Raw genomic sequence first — 23,887 nt, forward strand, 5'->3', positions numbered from 1 at the left:
TTCAATCCACAGAAAAAGAAAAGAAGCTCTAAGAAAATCCATAGGAAACTCTCCCTTAACAAGCCAATCTCACATTTTTGAGTCCAACTCAGCTACACTACAATCCTGCTATGTGAGGGCAGAAGACACTTTGGCCACCCAGATGCCCTGCTCTAAAGACATTCCCAAGCCTGGCTTCTTCACCCACCCTGGGCCAGGGACTGGGCAACCTGTGCCTGCTTTTTGAGCACCATCAAAGCTCTTCTCTCACGTGTGCATTTGGGGAAGAAGCAGGAAGAGCAAGGGCCCTGAAGACATGACACTTCTCAGTACTAGCGTATTCCACAACATGCCCAGGGCCACAGCCAAACGCATTAGACCGCAGCACTCCCAGATCCTACTCAAGAGTCTTCATAATTCCTCTTTTCAAGCCAAGAAAAACAGAGCAAGCAGAAAACAAATAACAGTGGGCAAGCAGGAGTATTTGTCCCTTACTACAATGGCCTTAAGCAATCAGAGAGGTAGGGCTGATGAACCTTTAATTACTTGTGCAATAACGACCTCTGTTTCCAGCATTCCTTGGCAGGCAGGAAGTGGCTGGAGCAGTCAGGGACCTGTTATGCTCTCCTCTCCACACGCCTGAAATCGATACGAAGGCCCCTCACCCAGCTGGTTGCAAGTTTCAAGATACACCCTGCACAGAGGTTGTTTATAGCTATTAAAAGCAGCGAAAAGAAAATGCAATAAAAATAAACAGCTCGTCTATTGAGGAGCTATTACTGAACCACATGTCTCCACAACTAAGGTGTTCAAAGCTCCAACACTACTTGTTCCAGACAGTTCGAAGAGAGATAGAAAAAGCAAACTAGAAAAACCACACCTCAACCTCAGTTTATTGGTATTTTGTGTAATGCCTCATGCTCAAACAGAGAGGGAATGGAGGGGGCACTTTTCACTGCAGACCCCTAAGTGGTTCCCTGACAGACAGAGCAGGGGTGCTGGGGAAGTGACTACCCGTAAATAATTTCTGCAACAGTAAACCAAGGCAGCAAGGGAGGTTAAGGAATTGATCCAAACTCAGCTGAGTAGTCTGGATGTGAAGTTGACTCTTCTGATTCACAAACCACTGAAGTGACCTCTCCTTTGAGGGAAACCTAGGTGTTCACAACAGAAGGCACTACACCTTCCCACAGGGTCCAACACACAACTTAGACGTACCATAGGTGAGCCAGCTGCCAAACTTGCCAACCTTCCCAAGCTCCATCTTGGCTGGGATTCTGCAACGCGGCAGGCTGACCCAAAGGTCAGAAAAAGAAACCCTGCAAAAGACAGCTCACAGGCTATTTTGCTTCCCGAGGAAATAAGTCTCTTCCTATCCCCACCTCCATCTGCTGGAGTCAGCTTATGCCTTGACGCATGTGGCACTGACGACTTCCCAAAGCTCTTGTTCTTTTAGTATTACCATTAGCTCTTTGATATCTTGGTTATCCACAGAAACAGCCAGAGTGTGTCGGCATCCAGCAAAGTTCTTGGCCCTGAAATTCTGTGGCAAGGAATTGCACAACACTAACCTAACCCAGTGTCGAGTGAAAATATTTCTGTGACAGTTTCTATCTTGCCCTCTTTTTTGTTTCTCTGACAGTCCCCACTCACATACATTGCAAAGGGAGGTACTTCTGGATAGCTCATCTCTAATCACGTTCCCTCTACTTCTAGAATGAGCACTTACGGGGTTTTCAATCGCTTTCCACACGAGGTCTTTTTTTCTTTCCTCAACTACAGTCACAGCTGGTTCCTCAGCTCTCCCTCCATTTGGAAACAGAGTTGGCAAGATAACATGGTGTGGCCCAGTATGAAAAGGATCCTTTACAACAAAGAAAGATGTCCCAGGACTGTTGAGCAATTTTCTTATTGGTTACAACAGGAAACGGATAAAAGCACTCAGCTCCTACCAGTCAAAGTTTCTCCTTTCTGTTGTGCACCAAGGCCGTACAGAAGAACAAAGCAGTGCTACAAAAGAGCTGCTTTGAGAACAAGACTGAGGTTACAGGCAGACCCATCAGTTTCTGGCATCTTACAAGCCAGAAGGGTAAAGAAGGGTAAAAAAAAACCTACAAATGGCAGAACGCTGTGTTGCTCTCAAGTCTGTTCCAACTGAATTATCCATCACTTTCATCAGGCACATTTCTTTCTACTGCACACTGCAGTAAGCTGCCCGCTGCATGCTGTCACTCTCAGCACTCAGAAACGAGAACACGTGAAAGAAGCACCCCAAGGGACATGCCCGGTTGTTAACCTAAAGACATTCACCTCCCTTGCTCAGCACCCTTAGTTTTCTTCCTGCTGTTTGAGCTCCTAGCCTTGTAAGACACAAGGAAGGGCAGCTAGACAAAACTGCCTCACCCCCTGAGATGCCAGCTCAAAAGGAAGGGAACAGTAACACAGATCCCCACTCCCCTCGTGCAGTTGGGACACTATCTCTAGCAATAATGGCACAGGTGAAGCCACCTCAAGCTCCAGGCCCAATTCATTCAGAAGGGTTAAAGGCGAGGGGGGTTGGAGAGAGCTGCACGTCTGGCTTGAAAGCAACCCACCAGAGGATCCTGCAGGCAGAGGGGGGATTAGTAGTGTTAGGTAACTGCTCAGAGCACCAACGCCAGGCAGGCCCAAGGGCTTCTCAGGCCTCCTCGTGCTCCCCCTGTCGAGGTTTGCCTGAGCAGCCCTTAACAGTGGGGCCCACCTTGGAAGCCCACGGCACAACTACTTCTGCACAAGCAGTAGCAGTATCAGGCCCAACATGGGGGCAAAGCAGCAAACAAAACGGTCCACAAGCTCTTGCAGCTCTGTTTCATAAGGGCCTGGAAAGCTCCTCCCCTTCTCTTCCTCTAGCCCCTCCATAAAAGCTTTGCATGCAGAGCTGCGTCTCTTGGGTCCCTCATTCTCTTGAGCAAAGTAAACAGACCTCCCGTGCAGCGACAAATGAACAACAAACAAACAGAGGGGGAAGAAAGAAAGAAAAAAGTCTCACTGCCAACTTGGAGATTTTTTTTCGGCATGTTTAATTTTTCAAAAAAAAAAATGTGCAAGCTATGCCCTGGGGGTGACCCTGCACAGAGCTTCCTCCAGTCCCCCTCGCACTGCTGCAGCCACCCCGTCCTTCCCTGGATGCAGGCGCACGCACACGGAGCCCGAAGAGTCCTGGCACCCAGACGGCTTTTTCTTTTTCAGGCATGCCAAAACAAGCTAAGCTCCTAAATCCCTTTTAGAATCTGGCCTTGTGTGGAAATCTGTTTGCCTCCATCCTCTGTTTATTTTCTTTTGTTTTCAGGTTTGTTAGCCCAAGGGCAAATGTTGTTCCTAGCACCAGTTTTGGTTGTTGGGTGTTTTTTTTTTTTTGGTATTTATCTTTCAATCAAGTGTTCCTCCTTGCAGGGATAAACAGGATGTTTAGAGACTCTGGGTATGACGACCGGTCTCTGACAGCTGTTGTGACACACCACACACTGGGTTTGCCATGTGTGCGAGCATTGGCACAGCCCCGTCTGCAGCAGCCTGCCTGAGGAGATGGACTGCATGACCTAAGAGGCCTTCACCAGCTCTCCATTTCCAGCACAGGCTCATCGCAAACACACCACCCGACCCAGAGCAATTCCCTGCCCTCTCCCTCCACTTGCCAACCCCACAGCCATCCCCCTCCTAGAAGACTTGTTTTGCTTCCTTTGCTGCACCTTTACTTGCTACGGTGAATTACGTTTTGCCTCTCAGGCATTTTTTTTATTTCCAGGTACATACACATGGACAACAGTCCAAGTGCTTCTAAACCACACCGCTTCAACAGAGGGAGTTTCCCCAGCCTTTTTTTTAGGAAAGGAACTTTTCCAAACCCTGAATCACTGACATTGGTCTGACTCCTAAGCCCAAAACTTTGCAAAAATGAAGCACAGACAGCATTAAGTAAGGGCCAGATCCCAAGCAAGACCTACCTACCTAGAATACCATGTGTGGCCTAAAGATGCTTTCTGAAGTCCCAGTCACCACAGAAGAAAATGAAATGCCTAATTGGGGACGGCGCGAATACTGCAAAATGGTAATTACTTTCCATTCATTGCCCTTAGAACAGCTGAAGGCAGGAAAGGTTAAGAGACTGATAATTACTTATGTTTTGTAATTACAACAACCAGTTTTGCACCAGGCCCCGGTTCCAGTGTTCTCAGGCCCCAGAATAAATGAAGATGAGGTATCTCCTGCGTTCTGCAAGCTGGGTGTGCCCACAACATCAGCGCACACTTTGATAAGCCGTACTGTATACAAAGAGCTAAAATCTGTCTAAACAGCCATAAGTCGCTAAAAGAAATGGCTCGGCAAGGATGTCATCTTAGCTACTCTAAAGCCTTTCACATTTAAAGGAAATAATATTTATAAAAATTACCTCTCTTCTCCACAAACACATGAATCCTAAACAGCAATGCTCATTTTTCCCCATTACAACCACTTTAAGAAATTCACAGGTCAGATGACAACACGTTGCTGACTTTCAGGCTGCTTGGGCCCAGCTTGTTCAAGAAACTTGGTCCTGCAACACTTGTCAAGTTCAAGCACTGAAATCCATTCCAGGTAACATTCAACCGCAAGCTTCTGGCCTACGCACAGAAACTACGGCATGAAATTTTATGGTCTGTGTTATTCAGGAGGTCAAAAAGGATTATCACAATGTTCCTTTTTAGCCATGGTGCCTGTGAGCCTTGGCATATAAGCAAAGGCTCATGTCTGGAAAGCCATTCTCAGACAACTGTTTTAAATTGGACTCCGAGCAGTCCTTGAACTCCACTTTAGTAGAAAGCAGCATTGTCAAGATAACGGTTTTATGGCTTTCAGTCCTTCTAGCAAAAATAGTGCTTGCTTTGTGTACCTTGCCCTGTTTCACACAGTAAGCAGATGTCCTCTACCCAGCCCTTCCCGCTCTCTGCAAGCCATTCCACAAACAGGCCAGCACTGAAGAAGCAATAGTCTCTTACAACCTGAAAACTAAAACAAGTAAAATTATTTTCTTCAATCTTTTTTTTTATAATTGGGATAACCTGGATGGACCAGAAATTTTCCAGCCATGAACAGTTTCCACAGCAAGACCACTTTGGATAAAGTAAGCATAATTTTCCCACTGTTCCATTCATTCAGAAGTGCTACCAACAGTGGGCCCAATAGACTGTTGAATACTTTTCTGTCAGCAGATCCATACTTAGGGAGTCCCAGTATGGAAGCAGGTATCTGAAGCTCTAAATTATCCATTTTCAGTCATATTCACCCTCAAAAGAGGGGTCACTTACCCTCTCAGCGATGTGGCTTTCCATTATACAGAGCAGGAATATTTGCTAAATAGATTACAATATCCCTTCCCTGGAATACACCACAAGGTTGTATTTACTTTTTTCCCCATCATTTATTTTATTTAGCCTTTTCTCTTCTCTTAGCCACCCAGCAGCCTACCAGAGGGGGAATGATGCGTAAGACTGAACTGCAGGATATACACCATTTCTGACACGGGGTGCTTATACACAAAAGATGAAACTGCGACTTACCGGCTGAGCTGCACTATATGTCTTCCTACTTCAAGTTAGCTGTGAAAATAATCAATTTGCGCTCTCTGAGGTCATATGGTAAGGCTGAGGTAACAAGAGGTTAGAAGACACGGGAATTTTGTCACCTGTACACACCCACATGTTCTTAACATGATCCACAAAGAACCTATCAGCAGGACCTCAGCAGGAGCTACAAAGGAAAACTCATTTCAAAACTGTAATATTTATAAAACCAGTTTATGAAGTCAATGTCTCTGCAACTCATTTCAGTTTGATTTAAAAAATAATAAATACAAGCAAACAAAAAAGCCACTGCATGTTCCCTCTGAAGCATACTGGTATTGCTGAGACAACCCTCATCATAGCTGGGTGCCTTTCTCCGCTGGAGTGGCCTACGCAGACAACTGCGCATCTGCTGACTGTTCCAGCACATTGCTCTCTTAGGGGGGTTGCACACGTACAGAGGGGAACGAAACTGCGCTCAGCACCTCCCTTGCACGTCACCGCAGCCAGCAGCTGCAGAGCCGTGCATGCCAAGTGCAGGACGTGGCTTCTCCTGCATCACAGCGAACATCAGCCTCTTCAACCAAGTCATTACTTTGGTCCTTGGAGAAGTTACTCATACATCTATATGAACCCCCAGCCCGCAGGTACAGCTGTGGACATTGCCAAGGACAGCTCAACACCTCTGAAGCGGGGCTACTTGCAGGATCTGCCGAACCCTTGCATCACCCAAAACATCAGGATGTGCTGGAATGAGCATGATTCAGTCAACACAGCTACAGAACGTGATCCCTTGTTCTCCTCACTTTGTCACTCATCTGCTGTGCTTCTCTGGTACGTGACACAAACACTGACTCCATATTCAAGCATTGTCTGCATTATCTTCTAACCTACCTGTACAGGTTGGGGGACAGGACCGGTGAAGCGCCATATTATAATAAGAACTGGCACTTCCTCTAAAATACTGGCCAACAAGGGCCTGGAAGGAGTTGGCATCTTCATAATCCTGCTTCCATAGAAATCTGGAGCATCAAAGCAAATAGGGCTTTGAATTTTCTTTTTTAAATCTTACCTTAATTTCACAGGTATACTAGCTTAGAGGTAGCTGGTAACAAAAGTTCTCTCTCAAGTAGCTTGAATATCTGCCAGAATTTGGTTGCAGCAACTTCATATAGATACGGGTACACTCATCTCTCTATTTCTTTCCTTTTGTGTCACTCCATTCAGAAACCTGTTTTGAACATGAGCTAAACATTAATCACCCATGGAGAAATCAGAGCAGCAAAGCATGGTAGACCTGCCCTGTGACTTTTGATACTCACTCAGCCTAGCGCATATTTGGTACTGCAAATAAACTCCTCTCAGCTTGGGTTCTCAATGCCAGTACAGGAGCTGGTGACTCCAACCTCTCCTGAGGACCACAACAGGGAAGGCAGAGAGGCTGATGGTTAATATATTACTTGCTGTTACACCTACCACATGGAGCACGGCCTCATTCATCCAGAACTATCACATACCTGACTGTTTTCTTGCTCAAGGCTGACCAGCCAGCTAGGAAGATATATGGCAGCACTAGATGAATTCTTTTCATTTTATCATCACCATGGTGAAGATGGAGTTACCTACATTGGAAGTCACCACAAAGGAAAGTGATGAAAAAATATCAAACTCTGTAATATTATACTGTCGGAGCAAAGCCCCAGACCCATTACTCTAAACTGAGGTGGGAGTTTGAAAAACAACCTCATTAAAAAACAAAAACAAAAATAAAGGAAGGAGGTCTGGGGGGAAAGCGGTGTACCGCAGGAGAGAAACCCTTTTATCTAGGCAAGTTCAGTCCTCCTGCTTTAAAACTGCAGGTCAGCTCCTGATTTAACCTGGAGTTTTACATGTCGCTACAAAACTCTGGAAGTGTTGGCTTTGCAGATATGCCAAACACACAGACTGTTTTCAGGGAACTCAGTATTTTTCCACATCTACTATTGTAACTCTGCTGGCAGGCTAGGAGTAGCAAATCCTCCCTTATCTCCCTCCTCTCTGAGAGCATCTCTCTGTTTAAGCACCAGCTAACTTACACAGATCATCATGCAGATCCCCCCTGGAAGCTGGACAAAGAGGGGGGTGGGAGAATCACTGAAGCTGTAAGCAACAAACCGCAGAAGGAGATGGACTGTCGCGCAGAGGGGAAGTAGCAGGGGGAAAGAGGCGACTAATGAACAGAAGGGGGTGCGTAAAATCCTACTTGGATTGCCTCTCTGGGGAACAGCTGTTTCCTTGTAAACATCTTGCTAGCTGTCCAAACAAGAAGTTCAGACACAGAACAATAATGGAGAGCACCCGGTAGAAGCATTCAAGGCAAGGCTAGGGCTCATTCACTACCCTGCCAATTGAGTGGCAGCATTCAGAAGCAAGGGAAACTTCAGCTGCGTGTTTAACCCTGCACATGCTGGCACTGTGGCCAATGGCCTGCAGAAACGCATCCTTCCTTCTATCCACAGCAAAGTCCTTCCTAGCCCTCCTTCCCCCCCCCCACTGTTTCTGACACACTGGCAAAGCACGTTCCTTGACAAAGGCAAAGAGGAAATATCCTCATCAAAGCAAGGAAAAACAGCTGCGGAGCCAAGAAACAAAAATCCTAAACGTGGCAGCCCTGAAGGCCTAGAAAAGCTCTACCACTGCCCTGGCATCAGCAACTTGGAAGTAAAGGGAGTTGCACCAGAAGTAAAAAGACTCTTTTTACTAGTCCGGAGCACAAAACAGTCTACACTTGCAGAAGCATTTTTATGCCAATACAACTGTGTCTACACAGGACTCTTGCCAGCACTGCAAGGTAGCTGTGGGCAGGGGAAGGAATACTAGCACAACTGTGCCCTGAAACGTTCCTGGGGCAGAGCAGTCACAGAAGGCAACTACCTGCATTGCACAACAGCCAGCAGAGACTGCACCATGTCTGTCCATTCCCTGAAGCTTCTGGGGATCACACACATGCCCAGCCACAAGCCTATCCAATAAAACCTGCCCCAAAATGCCACACGGCCATTAACAAAGGAGTAAAATCAGGCTACATACACATCCCCAGGAAAGGGGGTCACTTTGGAAGGAAGGCAATGCACAGGATAGTAAAAGACACCATAATTGATAATAAGGGAACCCTACATCCTGAGCCTACAGTCTAATAACCTACAAGTTCTTGTCCACCTCCAGCTGTCTTACCCTGACGTTTTTACGTAACATTCAATGCCAACCACACTTAACCTGAGAAACGAAATGCCTCCTACTTCCACTCAAATGACCTGCAGAAGCAGGAACAAGGTAAGCACAGTGACACTCTCATTCAGAAACAAGAAGCAATTCCAATTTCAGAAATGGTCCACAAGTTCACAGGGAAGATCTGATGCAGTCAGATTTATTTTACCTTTTTATTTCTTTAGGGCCATTTTGTTGTAGTCGTGCATAAATAGCCAGGAAAAAAAACACTCTAGCAAGGGCTGCTCAAGAATAAACCCTTGGTCATTACAAGAAGAGAAGAGTTCAAGTTCTGCTGACCAAAATTCCTCTAAGCCTACAGAAAGGCAGCTGGCTTGTTGCATCAAAGTCCAAACCAATCGGGAACTCCACCTCGTCTGGGGTCACCCTTCTGGATCTGCTGCTCTTTCTCTAGATATTTCTTCCTGAAGTCATCAAAAGAGCGAGCTTCTTCATCTTGTTCTTTCTCTGGAAACAGGTTGGGAAACTGAAAGGTTTGTCCTTTGCCCTAAAGAGAAAACAAATGGTCAAAATGATGTCTCTTAACTCCCAAGATCTCTTTCCACTGCTCTCCCCAAGATACACATATAACCCTCCTCCACAAGCTAACTTTCAGCCTCTTCTGTGTGCAAATTAAGACACTGGCATCTTTCTTTACAGAACGAATGGTCGGGAGATGGACACATCTTCAAGATGCTGAACCACCTCAGAGATGTTGTTAGGAGCCACACCGTAAAAGCAAGATGAGCAAAGTAAGTGATTTTGTTAAAGTCACACCATCGGAGAAAATGCAGGCAGGGCAAGCATTCATTATGTTAATAGTTAGGATATGAGTCGCAGCTATAGCTGTTTAAATCTTGTCTAAGGATCAGAAAGAACATACCTAGCAGCTGTTATTATGGGGTGTAATATGGGAATACATAGTAACAGATATCAGAGGTCTCTTATCAACAGGAATAAAGTCTGCAGTGTAAAATAATTAGTGGGAACAATCTGTCTAATACATCACTGATGAGATTAAAGTGATTACATCTGCATCAGTCATTCTGCCTAACAGACAAGTCATTTTAGTATAACATCATCATCAGATCTATGTCTCCCACTTGGAAAATAAACATTTGCTTGGTCTCTGGTTTTTATCTAACAGCAGGAAACCATTATTCTGTGGAAATGTTCTATCCCATTAACATTATCTACTTACTTTTTAGTGGTGTTTGCACTAAGCACAACTTCATTAAACTCAACAGTATCAGCCCCTTCCATTCCTTTGCATTCCATATGGGACTCTGCATAATAAAACTCATAACTGATAGCTCATAACTCTTAAAATTATTCTCCAGAATAGTTACAAATCTTATCATACATTAACTTCTCTAGCAGAATACTACATATAGAAATCTCAACAAAAGCATGTAATTGCTTCAGATTAAAACAGTTTTTTCAGGTCAGCCACTCTTTCTATTTGTGCAATAAAGATAACTGAACCAGAGGCCCAGTTACAAAATGGTTCTGCAAAAGAGATAAAATAAGCCTTCCACAACACGGCTACCTATACTGCATTTTGAGATAAGAAATGTGACATAATTAAAAAAAAAAAACCTACCCTGCCACCATGTCCCTAACCCAGCTGAATGTGTGCTATGTTCCATTTAGCCATATACACTCAACAGGGTCATTTACAGGTGTGAAAGAATTTAAACCTCAAGCATACACTTTGGAAAGAAAAACCATGACTTATCCCAGTTGAGCTTATCCAGACTAGAATCTAGGAAATATCAACTCATACCCAGCAATGCTCCGGTTGTTTTTGTAGTGCATACTTCTTGGGGGTTTCCTAAGAGCCTGACCATACTACAAAAACAACAAGGGAGCTGCTGTGTACATTGCGCTTTCCTAGATTCTAGCCTGGATAAGATCAAGTGGAACAAATCATGGTTTTCCTTTCCACACCATACACTCGGGGATTTCAACTCTTTTGTACCTTTAAATTACCACCACGTATGCTTATAATAGCTGTCCTATGACAACTGAAGCATAGCTCCATTTTGAGGCACAGCAACAGGCCTTATCGATGGCCTTGAACAATCCCAACGCCATAGCCTACTGATGCTCTTCCTGTAGTAGGATCAGCAGCAAGCACCCTTAAGGCAAAGGGCTGCCCAAGAGTTTGGCACGCTGAAGCATTTGGAAAAGAATTTGTTTACATTACAAAAAATTACTGCATTTTAACTGCACTGCAGGCAGGTCGCTCAGCCCTGTGGGACCCATAGGACAGAGGAGGCTGATTCTAAGGACTCATCCATCCTGGAGAGGAAGCCATTTTAGTTAAACAAGTTGGAAAACAATTCAGGCTAACATGGTAGGCATACCACCTACACTGAAAATTTGAGAACTATTTATATTGGTAACAGTGTAGTAAGGGGCTGTTCTTGTTATGCAGCACTTCCATTCTGGTATGCTTCCAGCACCAAAGCACTTCTCTTATTGGAGAGTGAAGGAAAGCTGTCCCTAAAGCATACTAACAACGTTCATGGTTAATTCACTAAGCATTGCAAAACAGTTATTATTTTTAAAAGAGGAAAAAAAATAAAAAGGATATGCACAGAAACTGTAGTGAAACCAGGCAAACCTTTCAGCTGTTTATCAAAGTGCTCACAGTTCCCATTTCAAGGCTGGTGAAAGTCAAATATTGAGCTGAAAATGTCAATCTGTATCTGGAGTCTTTTAATAAATCAAAATCAGCACAGACAAGTTGGCTTTTTCCAGCTCTTGTTTTGTGAAGAAATTCTGATTTTGGCTGGCAGCCAGACACGATTCGAAACAGCCAAGACATTACACCCTGAGAACTGAAGGTTGATAAATCTTAAGTAACAATACTATGCAGTAACACTGCACTGTAAGACTCTGGAGTGATGAAAGCTGTATGAAAAATAGCTGTTGTGCATGCTCAGTAGCTAGTTTTCATCTTGGGTATTTCAAAATTTCAGAAATACCAAAAGGCATCAACTTACATAAAAGGCTGAGAGTCTATCCAGGCATATTTACATTCGGTGCATCTTCAACGTGATGCCAGAGGCTACCAGTGTTTTAGCTCATATGCCACCTTCTTAAAACAATGCCTACCAAAGGAATAGAGGGATCATCACTCCCTTACGCAGTCCTGTTTAAAGTAGACTTTTTTCTTTGTAAAAGTTTTCCCTTCTCTACAGCAACCATGTGCCAGCTAAAATAAATGCCTCCTTCAAATGAAATCCTAACCAAAATAAAGCAAACAACTGAATTTCTACTTTGTTCATAAGTGTGTTTTACCTGGTTTCCAAACCGCTAGAGCATGAACTGCTAGCATATTCAACTAGAAAGCAAAATTTTGCATTCTTATTCCTAAACCGTACATTTATTCAGTGTTTTACCTTTTGCAAGCCATTTAACCAGTCTCCCCTTTCATCACTGATTTATCGAAATTCATAAGCTGAAATGGCCTCCAAAAAAACTAGGATTTGGTTTTTGTTTAGAACTTCTGCCAGCAGTTACCTTAGTCAGAAACACAGAGAAAAGTGGAGAAGATGAGAATAGCCTCCTACCTCACAGTTGTGCTAAAAGAAAGCACTGTAAAAAAGACAGACGCTGGCAAAAAAAAAAAAAAAGGCCATTTTGCTCAAATAATTTAGTCTGTCTTGGAATTGGATGGTGAAAAAGTTGTTTTACTGGCAGTACCGCAACGCGAGGTGATACCTCTGGAGTTTGTCAGGATAAGCTCTCCCTCCATATCCTCTAATATCTAAATGAGCTCTTATAATGTTAGACAAAGAAGGATAAATAAATAAATGGAGCAATGAAGTCATAGAAGCATTATTAAAGCACCTAAAAATAAAGTCATTGTGATGATTTTACATGTTGGTATTCTAAATTTAGGGCCTTCCCAGAGACCTCCCTTCTTTCTACAAATTCTAAGGTTATGTATAAGTAAGATGTGTGGTCCAGTGTTTAGATTACAGAAATGGGAGCCATTAAACTTCTACTCCTGCACAAATCTAATCCTCGTTTCAGCCTTACCCAAATGTAAAGCTGATTTATATACATAGTCTTATGAGGATTCCTTTATTAAATACTAAAATCCTTCAAGATAACAAGAGACCTAAGCACCAAACATATATTTTCATCTTAGATGTCAAGTCCTTTTGGTTATAAAGGTTGAAAACGCACCTTGTTTCTCTGAGTTTGCAGAAGGAGTTACAACATGAAGTGGTACAAATTGCCTCCATTCATTTTAATGGGAGGTTAAGTGACCACAATTAGGCCTATGAAGTCAAGTGTTAGCCTTTCCACTGCTGAGCCTCATGTCAGAGAATTGCTAGGAGGATTATCCAGCACAAACTCACTTGTACTTTCTGACCTTTGCGTCCTCTGAAAAGTTTAGGAATGGAAGGTCAGCAAAGATATTATTGTGTAGGAATGACGCAGCAAACACTGATCATGTAAACAACTGTGAGGTCTTCTGATTATTTAGATAATTGAAGCACTTACTACTGTCCTTTAGAATTAGGAGAAAAGTGATGTTTATAGTATCGTTAACTAAAAAAATGTTGGACTCCCAACAGCACGGGATTCAGTCCAGCAGTAGCAGCAAATGCAGCTAAGTTTAATAATCCAGTGCATTTCAACAATTCTCCTCCTATTGCACTTGGTAACATCCGATGTTAAAACGTATGGCAGAACAGCACAGAAAGCAACTGTAAAACCCACACAGGAATGACACAGCGCACAGGGCATCCAAGTTTCCTCTAAATTCATTACATGTCAAACGAAAACTGCTGTCACATCTGATGTGCAAATGGGTTAATTAATATGAACATACAGGACACGCTAAGCAGGGTTTGAGGAGAAAACATTTGCAAAAATGTTCCCAGCGGTGCCATCATTCATGCAGCTAAATAGGTGTTAGTCCTAATGTTGACAAGGTCAGACTCCTTTTTACAGCCATCTCCATTAGATTTCTCAAAACAGGTTTAATTAAAAATAGGTCTGGATTCCAGAGGCTTGTCTACAGTTGGGCTCCCACGGGTGCTAACACCTGTTGAGCTAAAGAGTGAGAACAGTGAAGGAGGAGGAGGGGATGTTGTTTTTTTTAATTTCCCTGATGTTGATGCAACTGTAAAGTTTCCCACTGGCTTTTTTTTTTTTTTTAGTAATATTAGCATAATTACAATTCTATCTGAGTAAAGAGAAAAGCTGCTTTATTACTTTCATTTTAGTTACTTGGAAAAGATGCATACTTTTGCTTTTAATTAAAAAATCAAATAGCATTAAAAAGCAGTATTTGATAAGCCTCAAACTTAAACATTTCTCACCACATTCCAGAAGGGGAAAAAAGGCAGGCAGGGTCTGGAATGGTAAGATATTGTTGATCCACAGCCTTCTATGATTTGAGGTATTTTTTTAGTGTGAAAATATTATGGTTGGACTGGTCATGTATTTGTCCAGTTACAGCCTGAGAATAAAGTAAACAGCTCTGAATCTCCAAGAAATAGTATTTGGAAAAGAAAGGACAACAATTCTTACATATGGAGCAGCTGAGGCACTGACACCTAAGGGTGTATTGGCTTATGACTTCACGTACCTTCCACCTTTGAGACACTTGTGGTAAGTTATGGATACGTATGTTGTGCTGGGACACATAAGATGATGTTTTATGAAGCAGGCAAGCATAACTAGTCATAAGAAATACACTCAATTTCATTCAGGTAAACCACACCAGGACTGCTTCCAAGTCGCACTGGGAAGAGCAATACTTCCACCTAGTGGGCAAGAGAAAGATCAACCCAAGACCTTCCAAAAACACACTTATTTTTCCAGCCATAAGCAGTTTTAACTTGAAACTGGATTAATGAGGGAAAACACAGCTGGTAAAAATGGTGGGAAAGCCCTGCTACTCTGACTCACGGCAGATGCAAAATAATTCTAATGAAAAAATGGTTTTTACAGTGGTTACCAAACTTTCCTAAATTAGGCAGATATTAACAATGGACTGCATGGGGCCTGTTTTGGCCTGAATCACACCATGAATGAAGGGAAAACCTTCAGTTTCAGAAATGACACTGGGTTTCTGGCCTCACCCACTGTTTAAAGCTGGTGTGAACACAGAACTGGGAGCTCATTGTCTGAGACAACAGAACTAGTGATGAAAAGCAAAGAACAAAAGAGGGGAAAAAAAAGACAAACCTTAATGTTAGAGCTCACAGACAGCAACAGTAAGAGAAAAGAGAGCAAAGAGGCACAGGATGAAGTGAAAGGAAAACAGGCAGACCAAGTTTCACTGACAAAATCTAGATAAATGGTCAGAATTCCCTCACTTGGGATGCTGTACAACGAAAACTAAAATGCAGTCCCCTGACCCCATTCATGGGAGAGATGAAAACGTGGCATTCTTTAGAAATGGAGGATGATATCACTGGATAGGACAACACAGTAAAAGACACCTGCTCTCTCAGGTACCAGAAACACTCCACAGCCACAGTACCACATGGCTTTGTGCATTCTCCATTCCACTGCAGTCACCCACAAGGAGATGGCAACTATTCTAGGTTCAGAAGTTTGATTTGAAATAAACATTCAAAGGCACTGCCTTAAATGAGTGGCTTCCTACATAGAACAGCAGCATTTGGCTTTCCACTGAATTTCTCTGTGGGTTGCGGACTGCTTCCCTTCGCAACTCAGCAGACACAGAAACAAGACTGCATTAAACGTAGTAAAATAGAAGTTGAGAACTGACCAAGGTTCACTAGAGATGCATGCCTGCTTCTATCTTGGGAAACAAGTCTCCAAAACCAGCCATCACTAGCAAGAGGCTATGGCATTGTAAAGTGCCTGCAATTACCTACTAAGGAACAACACCCAGAGAAAGCAACTTGTACAATACAAAATCACTCCTGACATTCAATTCTTCAGCTGTGTTCTTAATAAGTCAGTCATACCTGAACTTTCGCAGACAAAAACACTGCACAGGCAATAGCCTTCCTTCCACCAGGGAGAATTTGTCTACTGAAACAGTGCCTATTCCTTGAAAAAGGCATGCAATTTTTTGCTATCATAATGTAAATCCTTGTGAAGATGACGTTTTCTTTAACTTCAGCACAGTGAATCAAGCTTAGTCCTCATCTAAATAAAAAACTTACTTCTTCTTAACACTGTATTTTATATCGTTCTTTTAAAAATAAGGGCTGTCTACAAAAACAGAGTCCTCACTTTTCTTTCCACTCCCTTCCCTAGAAAGGGCTTAAAGAAAATTTTTCTAAGCTCATTTAAAATCGAAAATTAAAAAAAAATAAATCAGATTTCCCATTGTCTACGCATCTTTAATTTGACCCCAAGTCCTTACAAATTCTTACGCAATCTTTATACTGTAAGATCATGCAATGTTCCCCCACACTGACTCCTTGTCCCGGGACAGAGTAACATTGAGCTTGTGTTGCCAACAGCAACTTTGAACTTTTGGTTTTACAACCATAAATAGCATTCCTTTAAAGTAATTTTGGTACCTGAAGGGCTTTTCTATCACTGGTGGTATTTCTTTCTTACTTGTAGACAGGTAAGCCCAAGAGAAGACCGAACTATAATGTGCTCCTGTTATGAAAGAAACTTGTAAGAACATGAAGCACCTTTTCCACTGGGCAACCAATATACGTTTCAGAACCCAGTTTAGCCACAAAGCACACTTGTTAGACATGACTAAAAGCTCTCCAGGGAATACGCCTTAAGTCTTCTTGGAGATCCAAAGAGCTTTAATAAAAAGTTCCCCACCCTTACAATATATTCTTTCACTTACTGGACATTTCAGCAATCAACCACACAAGCCATGAACCTTCCAACACAGAGAGTACAGGGTCAGCATGAAATTCGCTGACAAAGCAGCACCATATGACACGAGGCCCTAACTTACATACAGGCCTCAGACACAAATGGTACTAGAAAACTAACAATTTGTTTAAATCTGTTTTTCAAACGAAGTCATTTAAATTAGTGAATCCCTTTATATGTTCTGGAATGTATTAAAGAAAATGCCTTCATTAGAGGAGTGGAAGAAACCGTCAGCTAATTGGACAATTCACCGAGCATTACTTGTACCTTGGCTGACAAACAGCCCCTTCTTTCCCTGCAAGCATCCATATTAACTCACCAGCTGTACATAGGCGACCTTGTAATCTGGCTTCTTCACTCTCTGATTCTTGTGGTTCTTCTTGTTGTTCGCACCTGCAGAAATGAACAGTCCAATTTTTAACTTTCCAGGACTTCCAAGTACCCCAAAGCAAGGCAAAGCTGAAAGGGGGGAGGGGTGGGGAGGGGGGCTCACCAGTTTTGATTTATTGTTAAGATGATTACTTCTTCAGTACAAACATAGATACCACACAGCAGTACCAAAATTACTAAAATGTACTGAAGTTGGTAAACTGCTTACATGTAAGGAGAGGAGGCATCACCAGACGCAGGCTGCTGACAGCTGTTATGCCTTCATGGTCACAACACAAATTTTGCAAAGAAGCAAGGAGGCAAGCCTTCTGAGTAGGGGGCAGGAGAAATAAACTGTCCTGCCAACATTAACTGCTTCAGAAAGACAAGGAGAGAATGACCACTAAAAAGCTTCAAACTTGTCAATTTTTACTGCCCAGCTAATGAGCAGGCTCTACGCTTTATATATCAGAAAATTACACTCTACACCCCAAAAAATCAAAGCACCTTCACTTCCTGCAAGTATGCTGGGCACAACTGAGTGGGAAGTTCAATTTACTCCTTGCATGTTAGGCAAACATTAAAGCTCTTGAACTATGAGACGTTCTAAGCCCCTTTCCTCTTTTATTCCCTGACCATACATATTCTACCACCACTTCTGTAAGTACTGAGGGACTGGACAGTTTTAAGGACAAAAGCAATTATTTTTCAGTGCTGTATGAAATAACGTGTTTGCTCTTAGGATTTCATTTAATTTTATTTTTACATAGACACATTGCAGATGATGTTTTCCTTCTCTTCTTTTATATGCTCTGACTTTTACAACCTTCTCTTGAAGCTTTTTCTTTCATTCTCCATTTTTCACTATGACAGCTCTTTTTCCCTATGCCCTTTCAAATTTGTCCCTACTCTTACCATTATAAACACATCAATCAATTCCTTTGCTAGAATTAGTACATGAAAAAGAGAAATCCAACCAAAGATGTCCCAACAAACAAGTCACTCTCCATTTGATTAATGCACTGCCTGGTGATCAAAAATGTGCATGACGTAAAAATATATTCCTGACTTTGCACTACATCCAAAATACATTCAGAGAAACTCTGGGAAGGGAGGCATTCACACGTAAATGTGACTTTGTAGAATTCTAGCCTAGTTCAATCAGAGATGGGTCCCTCTGTTCCAAGTCTGAGTTCAACATAACTTCAATTAAGAATGATTTTTTAATGGTTCTTTTGGTGGTGGTGGTGGTGTGAGGTTTTTTGCACAAGGGTAGTGCAAGGAAGAAACACAGTAAGTGGAAGCATACGAATCTGTAGCAGAAATGTGGTAACTACAGGTTATGAAAAACTGAAAGTGTGTCAAGACGTATTTCTGGTATTTTGTACTTGTCTAACTGAATAATTTTTTCTCTCTACAAGTTTTGACTTCAGTTAGACCATAACACCTCCTCTCTGGGCATGCTAGGTAATCTCAACTCTTATTATTTCATAAACTTAAAAAATAAGTTTAATTACTAATTTTATTAAAATACATGAAGTAGTTCCTTTTGAAGTGAGACATCCACCGGTCTTCAAGGAGAAATGGTACCAACTACCAAAGCATTTGGCATTGGTTAGATACGGGTCAAAATTTTAAGACTTTTTTAATTCATTATTTTGTTTTTAAAAATAAACTTATGTTATAACCTAATTAAAATATTCAAATATGAAGCAGTACATACAAAGTGGTATGTACTTGTTTTAAGGAACAATAATAAAAAGAACTGAGCTGGAAGTTGCCACCAGCAACAAACCTGGAACTAAAGTTTGTAGAATGCTACCGGACCTTTTGACATGAAAAGCCTCTTCTGGCTGAAAAGGTAAACTGCATTTATCCCTTTGAATTACTCAACTGCACTTACCATACTGTATTCTGGTCCTCACAGCAGCTACTGGCACATTATATATTTTTTCAAGGTAATTCTTGATATCCACTTTTGTCATTCTAGGCAACAAGAAAACATTTTGGGGAAAGAAAGAAAGAAAAGTAGAAATACTTAACTAAGTTCAGAACAGAGCCACAGTATTTATAGGCAAGTTGATAGTCTGGAATAGATACATCTTCCCCTTTCAAACAAGGTAGCTTCACCGCACAAATGTATAAACCCAACATAGATCATATGCTGTTACAGCAATTCATAGCCCATAAATTGAAATAATGCTAAACATTTTATTCTCTAGCACCTCAGCAGTCAAAACATGAGGTATTTGCTGTACTCAGAGAGCCAGGGTCAGCTTTCTGACTGCCCATGCTAAAAATCAGTTCTAAGCTTCTGAACCTAATTTCTAACGTTTTTGGGACCTGCTGCAGGCACGTGGGCCTTTATGTGTAGAAGCAGAGCAGACAGGACGAAGGAGTACTGCAAAACTAGCACCTGGACACCACCTCTTTTCCTCCAGGTCACCTCCACCACCTCTCCCTTCTTCCTACCCCCACCTCGCGGCAGGCAGAGCCTCACAGCACCCCGAGAGGAGCCAAGCACAGCTCCTACTTAAACCAGCGCCCTGAAAGCTCTCCCTGCTGCACAATACCCTTCCTTCAGCCACGGGGAGGGCCTTTGGGCGCAGGGGGATGCTCCAGAAGCGGCGGGGACCCCTGGGCACCCCGCGGCCAGGCTCCGGCCGCCCTCCCCGTGCACTCACTCCATGGAGACGCGGAACTGCACCGTGTCCTCGGGCTGCGGCACGCCGGGCCGCACCGCCAGCATGAAGAAGTTGGGGCGGAAGATCCGCAGCTGGGGGCCGCCCAGCTGGAACAGCGGGTACCTGCGGGGAGAGGACGCCCGTCAACCACCGGCCGGCGGCCCGACGACCACCGACCCCGTCCCCGTCCCTCCCCGGCCGCCCAGCCCCGCTCACACAGCCCGCCTGCCGCCCGCCGCCATGGCCGCGGCCAGGCCCGGAAGCGCCGCCGCCATGGAGGGGCTCCCGCTCTCGCCCTCTGCTGGAGCGGAGGGGCGACGAGGGTGGTTTTTGTGTTTTTATTTTTTTTTTTTTTTTGGGGTGGTGGTCTCCACCTCATTGGCCCCTGGAGGGGGCAGCCGGGTCTCGCCGTCGCCACGAGGGGATGTGGTGCTCGGGGTGCGCTAGGCACGGGGCAAGGGGCGGGAATCGTGGCTGCGAAATGGCGTCGTTGAGGCAGTTCGGGAAACGCAGCCCCAAAGTGTGGGACAGCGACAAGCCAGGGGTGGGAGGGACAGGAGGTGTCGGGGGCGCAGGGTGGCAGCTCTGCAAGAGCTGTGGAAGCCATCTCTGAGCACCTGACTGCCTGTGCTGCTACCTTGACTTCATGTTGTGGGGTGGGACGCCACCATGATTTTCTTTTCCTCATTGACTGGTGAACCAGAGTGTGTAAGCTGGCACCAGGGAAGGCCAGAAGTTTGGTAGGAAGCCTGGTGGGAAGCCTCCAGTAGGCTTCTTTCCAACCAGGGGCTTCTAAGGTCAGCAAAGTGAACAGCAGACCCCATGCAACCAACAGCTCACAGCCTGAGTTTGGTGGCAGCCATTTTGTGTCCCTGGCCCCATTTGACATCTACATAGAAATAACAGTAATTCAGGCTTCGCATTGGATTTTAATACTATATGTAGGTTAAGTGTTTCAATAAACATTTTAGTGTAATATTTGAATTAACGGTGCTCTGTGTTGTGCTGTAACATCTGCTTTTAAGAAATGTTGCATACTGAAAACTATGCCACCTGTGAATTCATTCCTTTACACCCAATTCTTTGATTCCATTCATCACTCGAACTTCTAAGTTTGTTTCAAGTACTTTTGGCATCCAGACTGTCCCACAGATTATGAGATCCCCCAGAACAGAGTTGGCTTTCCTTATTTGCCTGTATGGGGCCTGTAAAACTGGCCTCCAGTCCTGTTTTTTTGTTAATGACGCCAAACCTCATTTCCACTTGTAGGACTGCATTAAATATTAAATAAGGATAGCTAAGGTCCAACTCCCAAATGCCATTTAAAAAAAAAATTTCAAAACACCATTCCAGAAAGCTGTCATTGAAGTAGGTACTGGTTGTGCTTTATTTACAAAATCCAGAGATTTGTACACAGCAATCTACAGGACAGCATAGGGCTGGTATCAGGAGGGTAAAGGACACGCTCAGCAGGAATTGAAGATGCCAGCAAGGAGTCACCTCCGTTCCGCAGGGAACTTGCTTCCTTTTGGCTGAGGAAGCCACCAGACCCCTCCAGGAAGAAAAGGAAGAAAAGCAGCAGCAATAGCCAACCCAGGCTGATGTTGCAATTTTTGTTATCGCTGAGGCACGGGAACACAAGTGGTTTGTGAAGGAAGAAAGAGGAGACCAGCAGCGTTTCGGCACGTTGCTAGGGGCCATCCTGCCTGGTTCTTTACTTCCAGCGCCCACCAACCTTCCCCTTGGCTCCTGCCTTCTTGCTGCTACAATACAAAATGAAAGAAAAACATGTCAGTGTGAAAGAATTGGTCCACTGTGACCACTACTCATTTCTGACTCTCATCTTAGCATCAAGCTTTTACTTTTCACATGTTGGGCATATCCATTATAGAGCACATCCTGAGAAAAACATTGCAGATGTTGTAGAAAGAGGTTCCACCTCAGGCTCTTAGCGAAAGGCTAGGATGTGCATTCCTGAAAGGTGGACCCTTCCAGATTCCTGCATTAATAGGACACAAGTCTGTGTGATCTCAAAACTAAGTGACAAACCTATCCAAGCACAGATTTGATGTTTCCTGAATTCAAATTTGCTCTGATCTGGATTTTAGGATTTAGATCTGTTTCTGGAGAAAACTTCCTCCTCATCAGAGAGCTTTAGTCAAGTCCCCTAGATGCCCTAGTCAAAAAAGTGGATGTGGAGACAAAACGCTGAACAGTAATTTATATACAACTAAGAACTGCTTTGCTCTAGCACAGCCAGAGTGACTACTTCCTTGCGTCATGAGAGCAAGAGTCACCAAAACTGTGCGGACTTTTTAGGTCACCCCTCACATCAGTATTCCCATCCTGCTTATAGCATGTGTGGGAGCAGTCCAGCTATAGTCCCCACGCAAAGCAAACTTTCTCCAAACAGTATCTTCTTGCACACAGAAGGGCAATCCTGCATGCAAGCCACTTACCTTCTGTCTGAGAAACTGGCACGCCTGGAGCCAGAGAGGGGCCAGGCGTGAAGTTAGTCAGGTTAGATTCTGAACTGGCTCCCATAGGTAAAACCTTGGCACAGCACACCACCAAACCCTTCCATCTCACACATAGGATGAAGAGGCTGCTTCTTGAACAAAAGCGCATGCAAACTGCGGGCATGTCTTTGACACAGAAGAGCATGGGGTTGGGGGGACAGGCATGACATGTTGGGGCCTTGCCATCAACAAGGAGGCCTGCTTTGGAACCACTGATTCCTCCAGAGAGCAGAGAAAGATGACGAAGACACATCTGGGGAGGTTTTTGTAGTGCTGCCCCATTTGTTCAAGAGCACTAGCCGTGTTTATGCGAGGATGTAACACAGTGACACAGACGTACACATAGTGGATACTTTACCTTTTGACCAAGTTAGACTTGATCTATTTGAAAAATTGACCCTTTGCATTAGAGATGGTCGAATGTTTTCTGCTTATTTAAAATTCACCTCAGTGTCCCTTTTTGGCAGACTTCCCACAAGTTCGAAATCCAGTAGAGGAACTGTATAGCTCCTCAAACGAAGGCAGAGTCCTTTTATCTCCACAAACGCCTGTGATGTTTGATGTTATGCCTAACCTTTAGAATGTGCTTAAGGAGACTTAATAACAGTGTGAAGCAAAAGGATCACTTGATCCTTGTATAACACATCAGCAGACGTTGCTTTGGAATGCTACAGTCTGTTTTGGATAGAAATGCAAATACGCAGAAATCTCATGAGCTGCGGGCTTCCCAGTGCAACCTTTTCAAATGTTCTCCTATTGCACTAAGACTGCGCCATGTCTTTAGGGGGAACAAATATGCATTAATGGTACAGCTTGTTGTGGGTGGTGTGGCAGTGCCCCTCAAAAGCGCAGCAACACCCATACAAACCATGACACCACCCAAGTTCACTGCAAAGATGTGGAATAGTAAAAGATATAAGACTTGGAAAAAAACCTAATTAAATAGAAGTCATATGGAGAAGGAAAGTGGGAGAAGAGAGATGAGTGAAAAGAACTCACAACATGATGTTAGTCTTGTTACACACCATTCTCAGCAACCACTTGTTTACCCTTCATAAACAAGGGTTGTCTCCCCTTGTGTTTTCAAAGCACCTCAGTCAGGTGTTTGAAAACCCCAGCAATTAGCAGATGGAGATTTTGCAGACATGGTGTGAAGAAACACAATTTTTCTTTACTAGCTGTTATGTTCACTTCATTTTCCCCTTCATTTTCTCAACATGAGGCAGGATGGGAGTTACCCTTCTATCTTTAGCCTCATTTCATTGCAGCAAGAAAATGTTGGTGTTGAGGCTGAAGTGACTACTTTGAACACTGAGAAGATATCCCCAGCCAGGAGCTAGGAGGGGATATGGGTACTTACTGTTTCTGAGCCTGATCAATCCGGTTCCTGAGGGTGACAATCTGAAAACAACATACATGACCAGGGTTTTTAGAGATAAAGAAACCTTGTTCCCTCACTGAGAGAAGAGTTTTACCTGCTGAAGAGCTGGAAACAGGTGCCTGCGATAGGAATTTATACTTCCTTTGAAATAAAAGCTCACCCTTGCTTGAAGGAGAAAAATGTTGCTCCTTGGCAATAAATCTTCGAACTAATTTCACATTTCAAGGGAAAGATGAGCTAGAATTTTATAACCCTTATTAGTAGAATCCCAATCCA

General features: G+C 43.5%; 2 protein-coding genes across 9 annotated transcripts in view; both read right to left on the minus strand.

Annotated features, from left to right (window-relative positions):
* Window positions 1–8,948: 8,948 nt before the first annotated feature.
* Window positions 8,949–20,105, minus strand: MRPL23 (mitochondrial ribosomal protein L23). 3 transcript variants are annotated; one of them, XM_066997926.1, is made up of 5 exons: window positions 20,086–20,105; window positions 19,712–19,834; window positions 18,931–19,013; window positions 16,978–17,051; window positions 8,949–9,312 (listed from the first exon to the last, which is right to left on the minus strand). In XM_066997926.1, the coding sequence occupies exons 1-5, from the start codon at window positions 20,088–20,090 to the stop codon at window positions 9,148–9,150; spliced, it is 450 nt and encodes a 149-aa protein (XP_066854027.1). In that variant the 5' UTR covers window positions 20,091–20,105; the 3' UTR covers window positions 8,949–9,147. The 3 variants fall into 3 exon arrangements, with proteins under 3 accessions (XP_066854027.1, XP_047922589.1, XP_047922590.1); XM_048066632.2 differs by lacking the exon at window positions 20,086–20,105 and adding an exon at window positions 19,928–20,077; XM_048066633.2 differs by lacking the exons at window positions 19,712–19,834; window positions 20,086–20,105 and adding an exon at window positions 19,601–19,619.
* A 969-nt stretch (window positions 20,106–21,074) lies between these two features.
* Window positions 21,075–23,887, minus strand: part of TNNT3 (troponin T3, fast skeletal type) — a 30,631-nt gene continuing 27,818 nt past the window's right edge. For 5 of the 6 annotated variants that reach the window (XM_048066618.2, XM_066997931.1, XM_066997930.1 and 2 more), the window contains 2 exons: window positions 23,591–23,631; window positions 21,075–21,474 (listed from right to left, as the gene is read on the minus strand). In XM_048066618.2, the coding sequence (XP_047922575.1) occupies window positions 21,426–21,474; window positions 23,591–23,631 (90 nt within the window). In that variant the 3' untranslated portion in view covers window positions 21,075–21,425. The remainder of the gene's footprint in view (window positions 21,475–23,590; window positions 23,632–23,887) is intronic. The other variant, XM_066997927.1, reaches the window with a different exon arrangement.

The sequence above is a fragment of the Anser cygnoides genome, chromosome 5 (assembly GCF_040182565.1).
Source record: "Anser cygnoides isolate HZ-2024a breed goose chromosome 5, Taihu_goose_T2T_genome, whole genome shotgun sequence".
Classification (NCBI taxonomy): domain Eukaryota; kingdom Metazoa; phylum Chordata; class Aves; order Anseriformes; family Anatidae; genus Anser; species Anser cygnoides.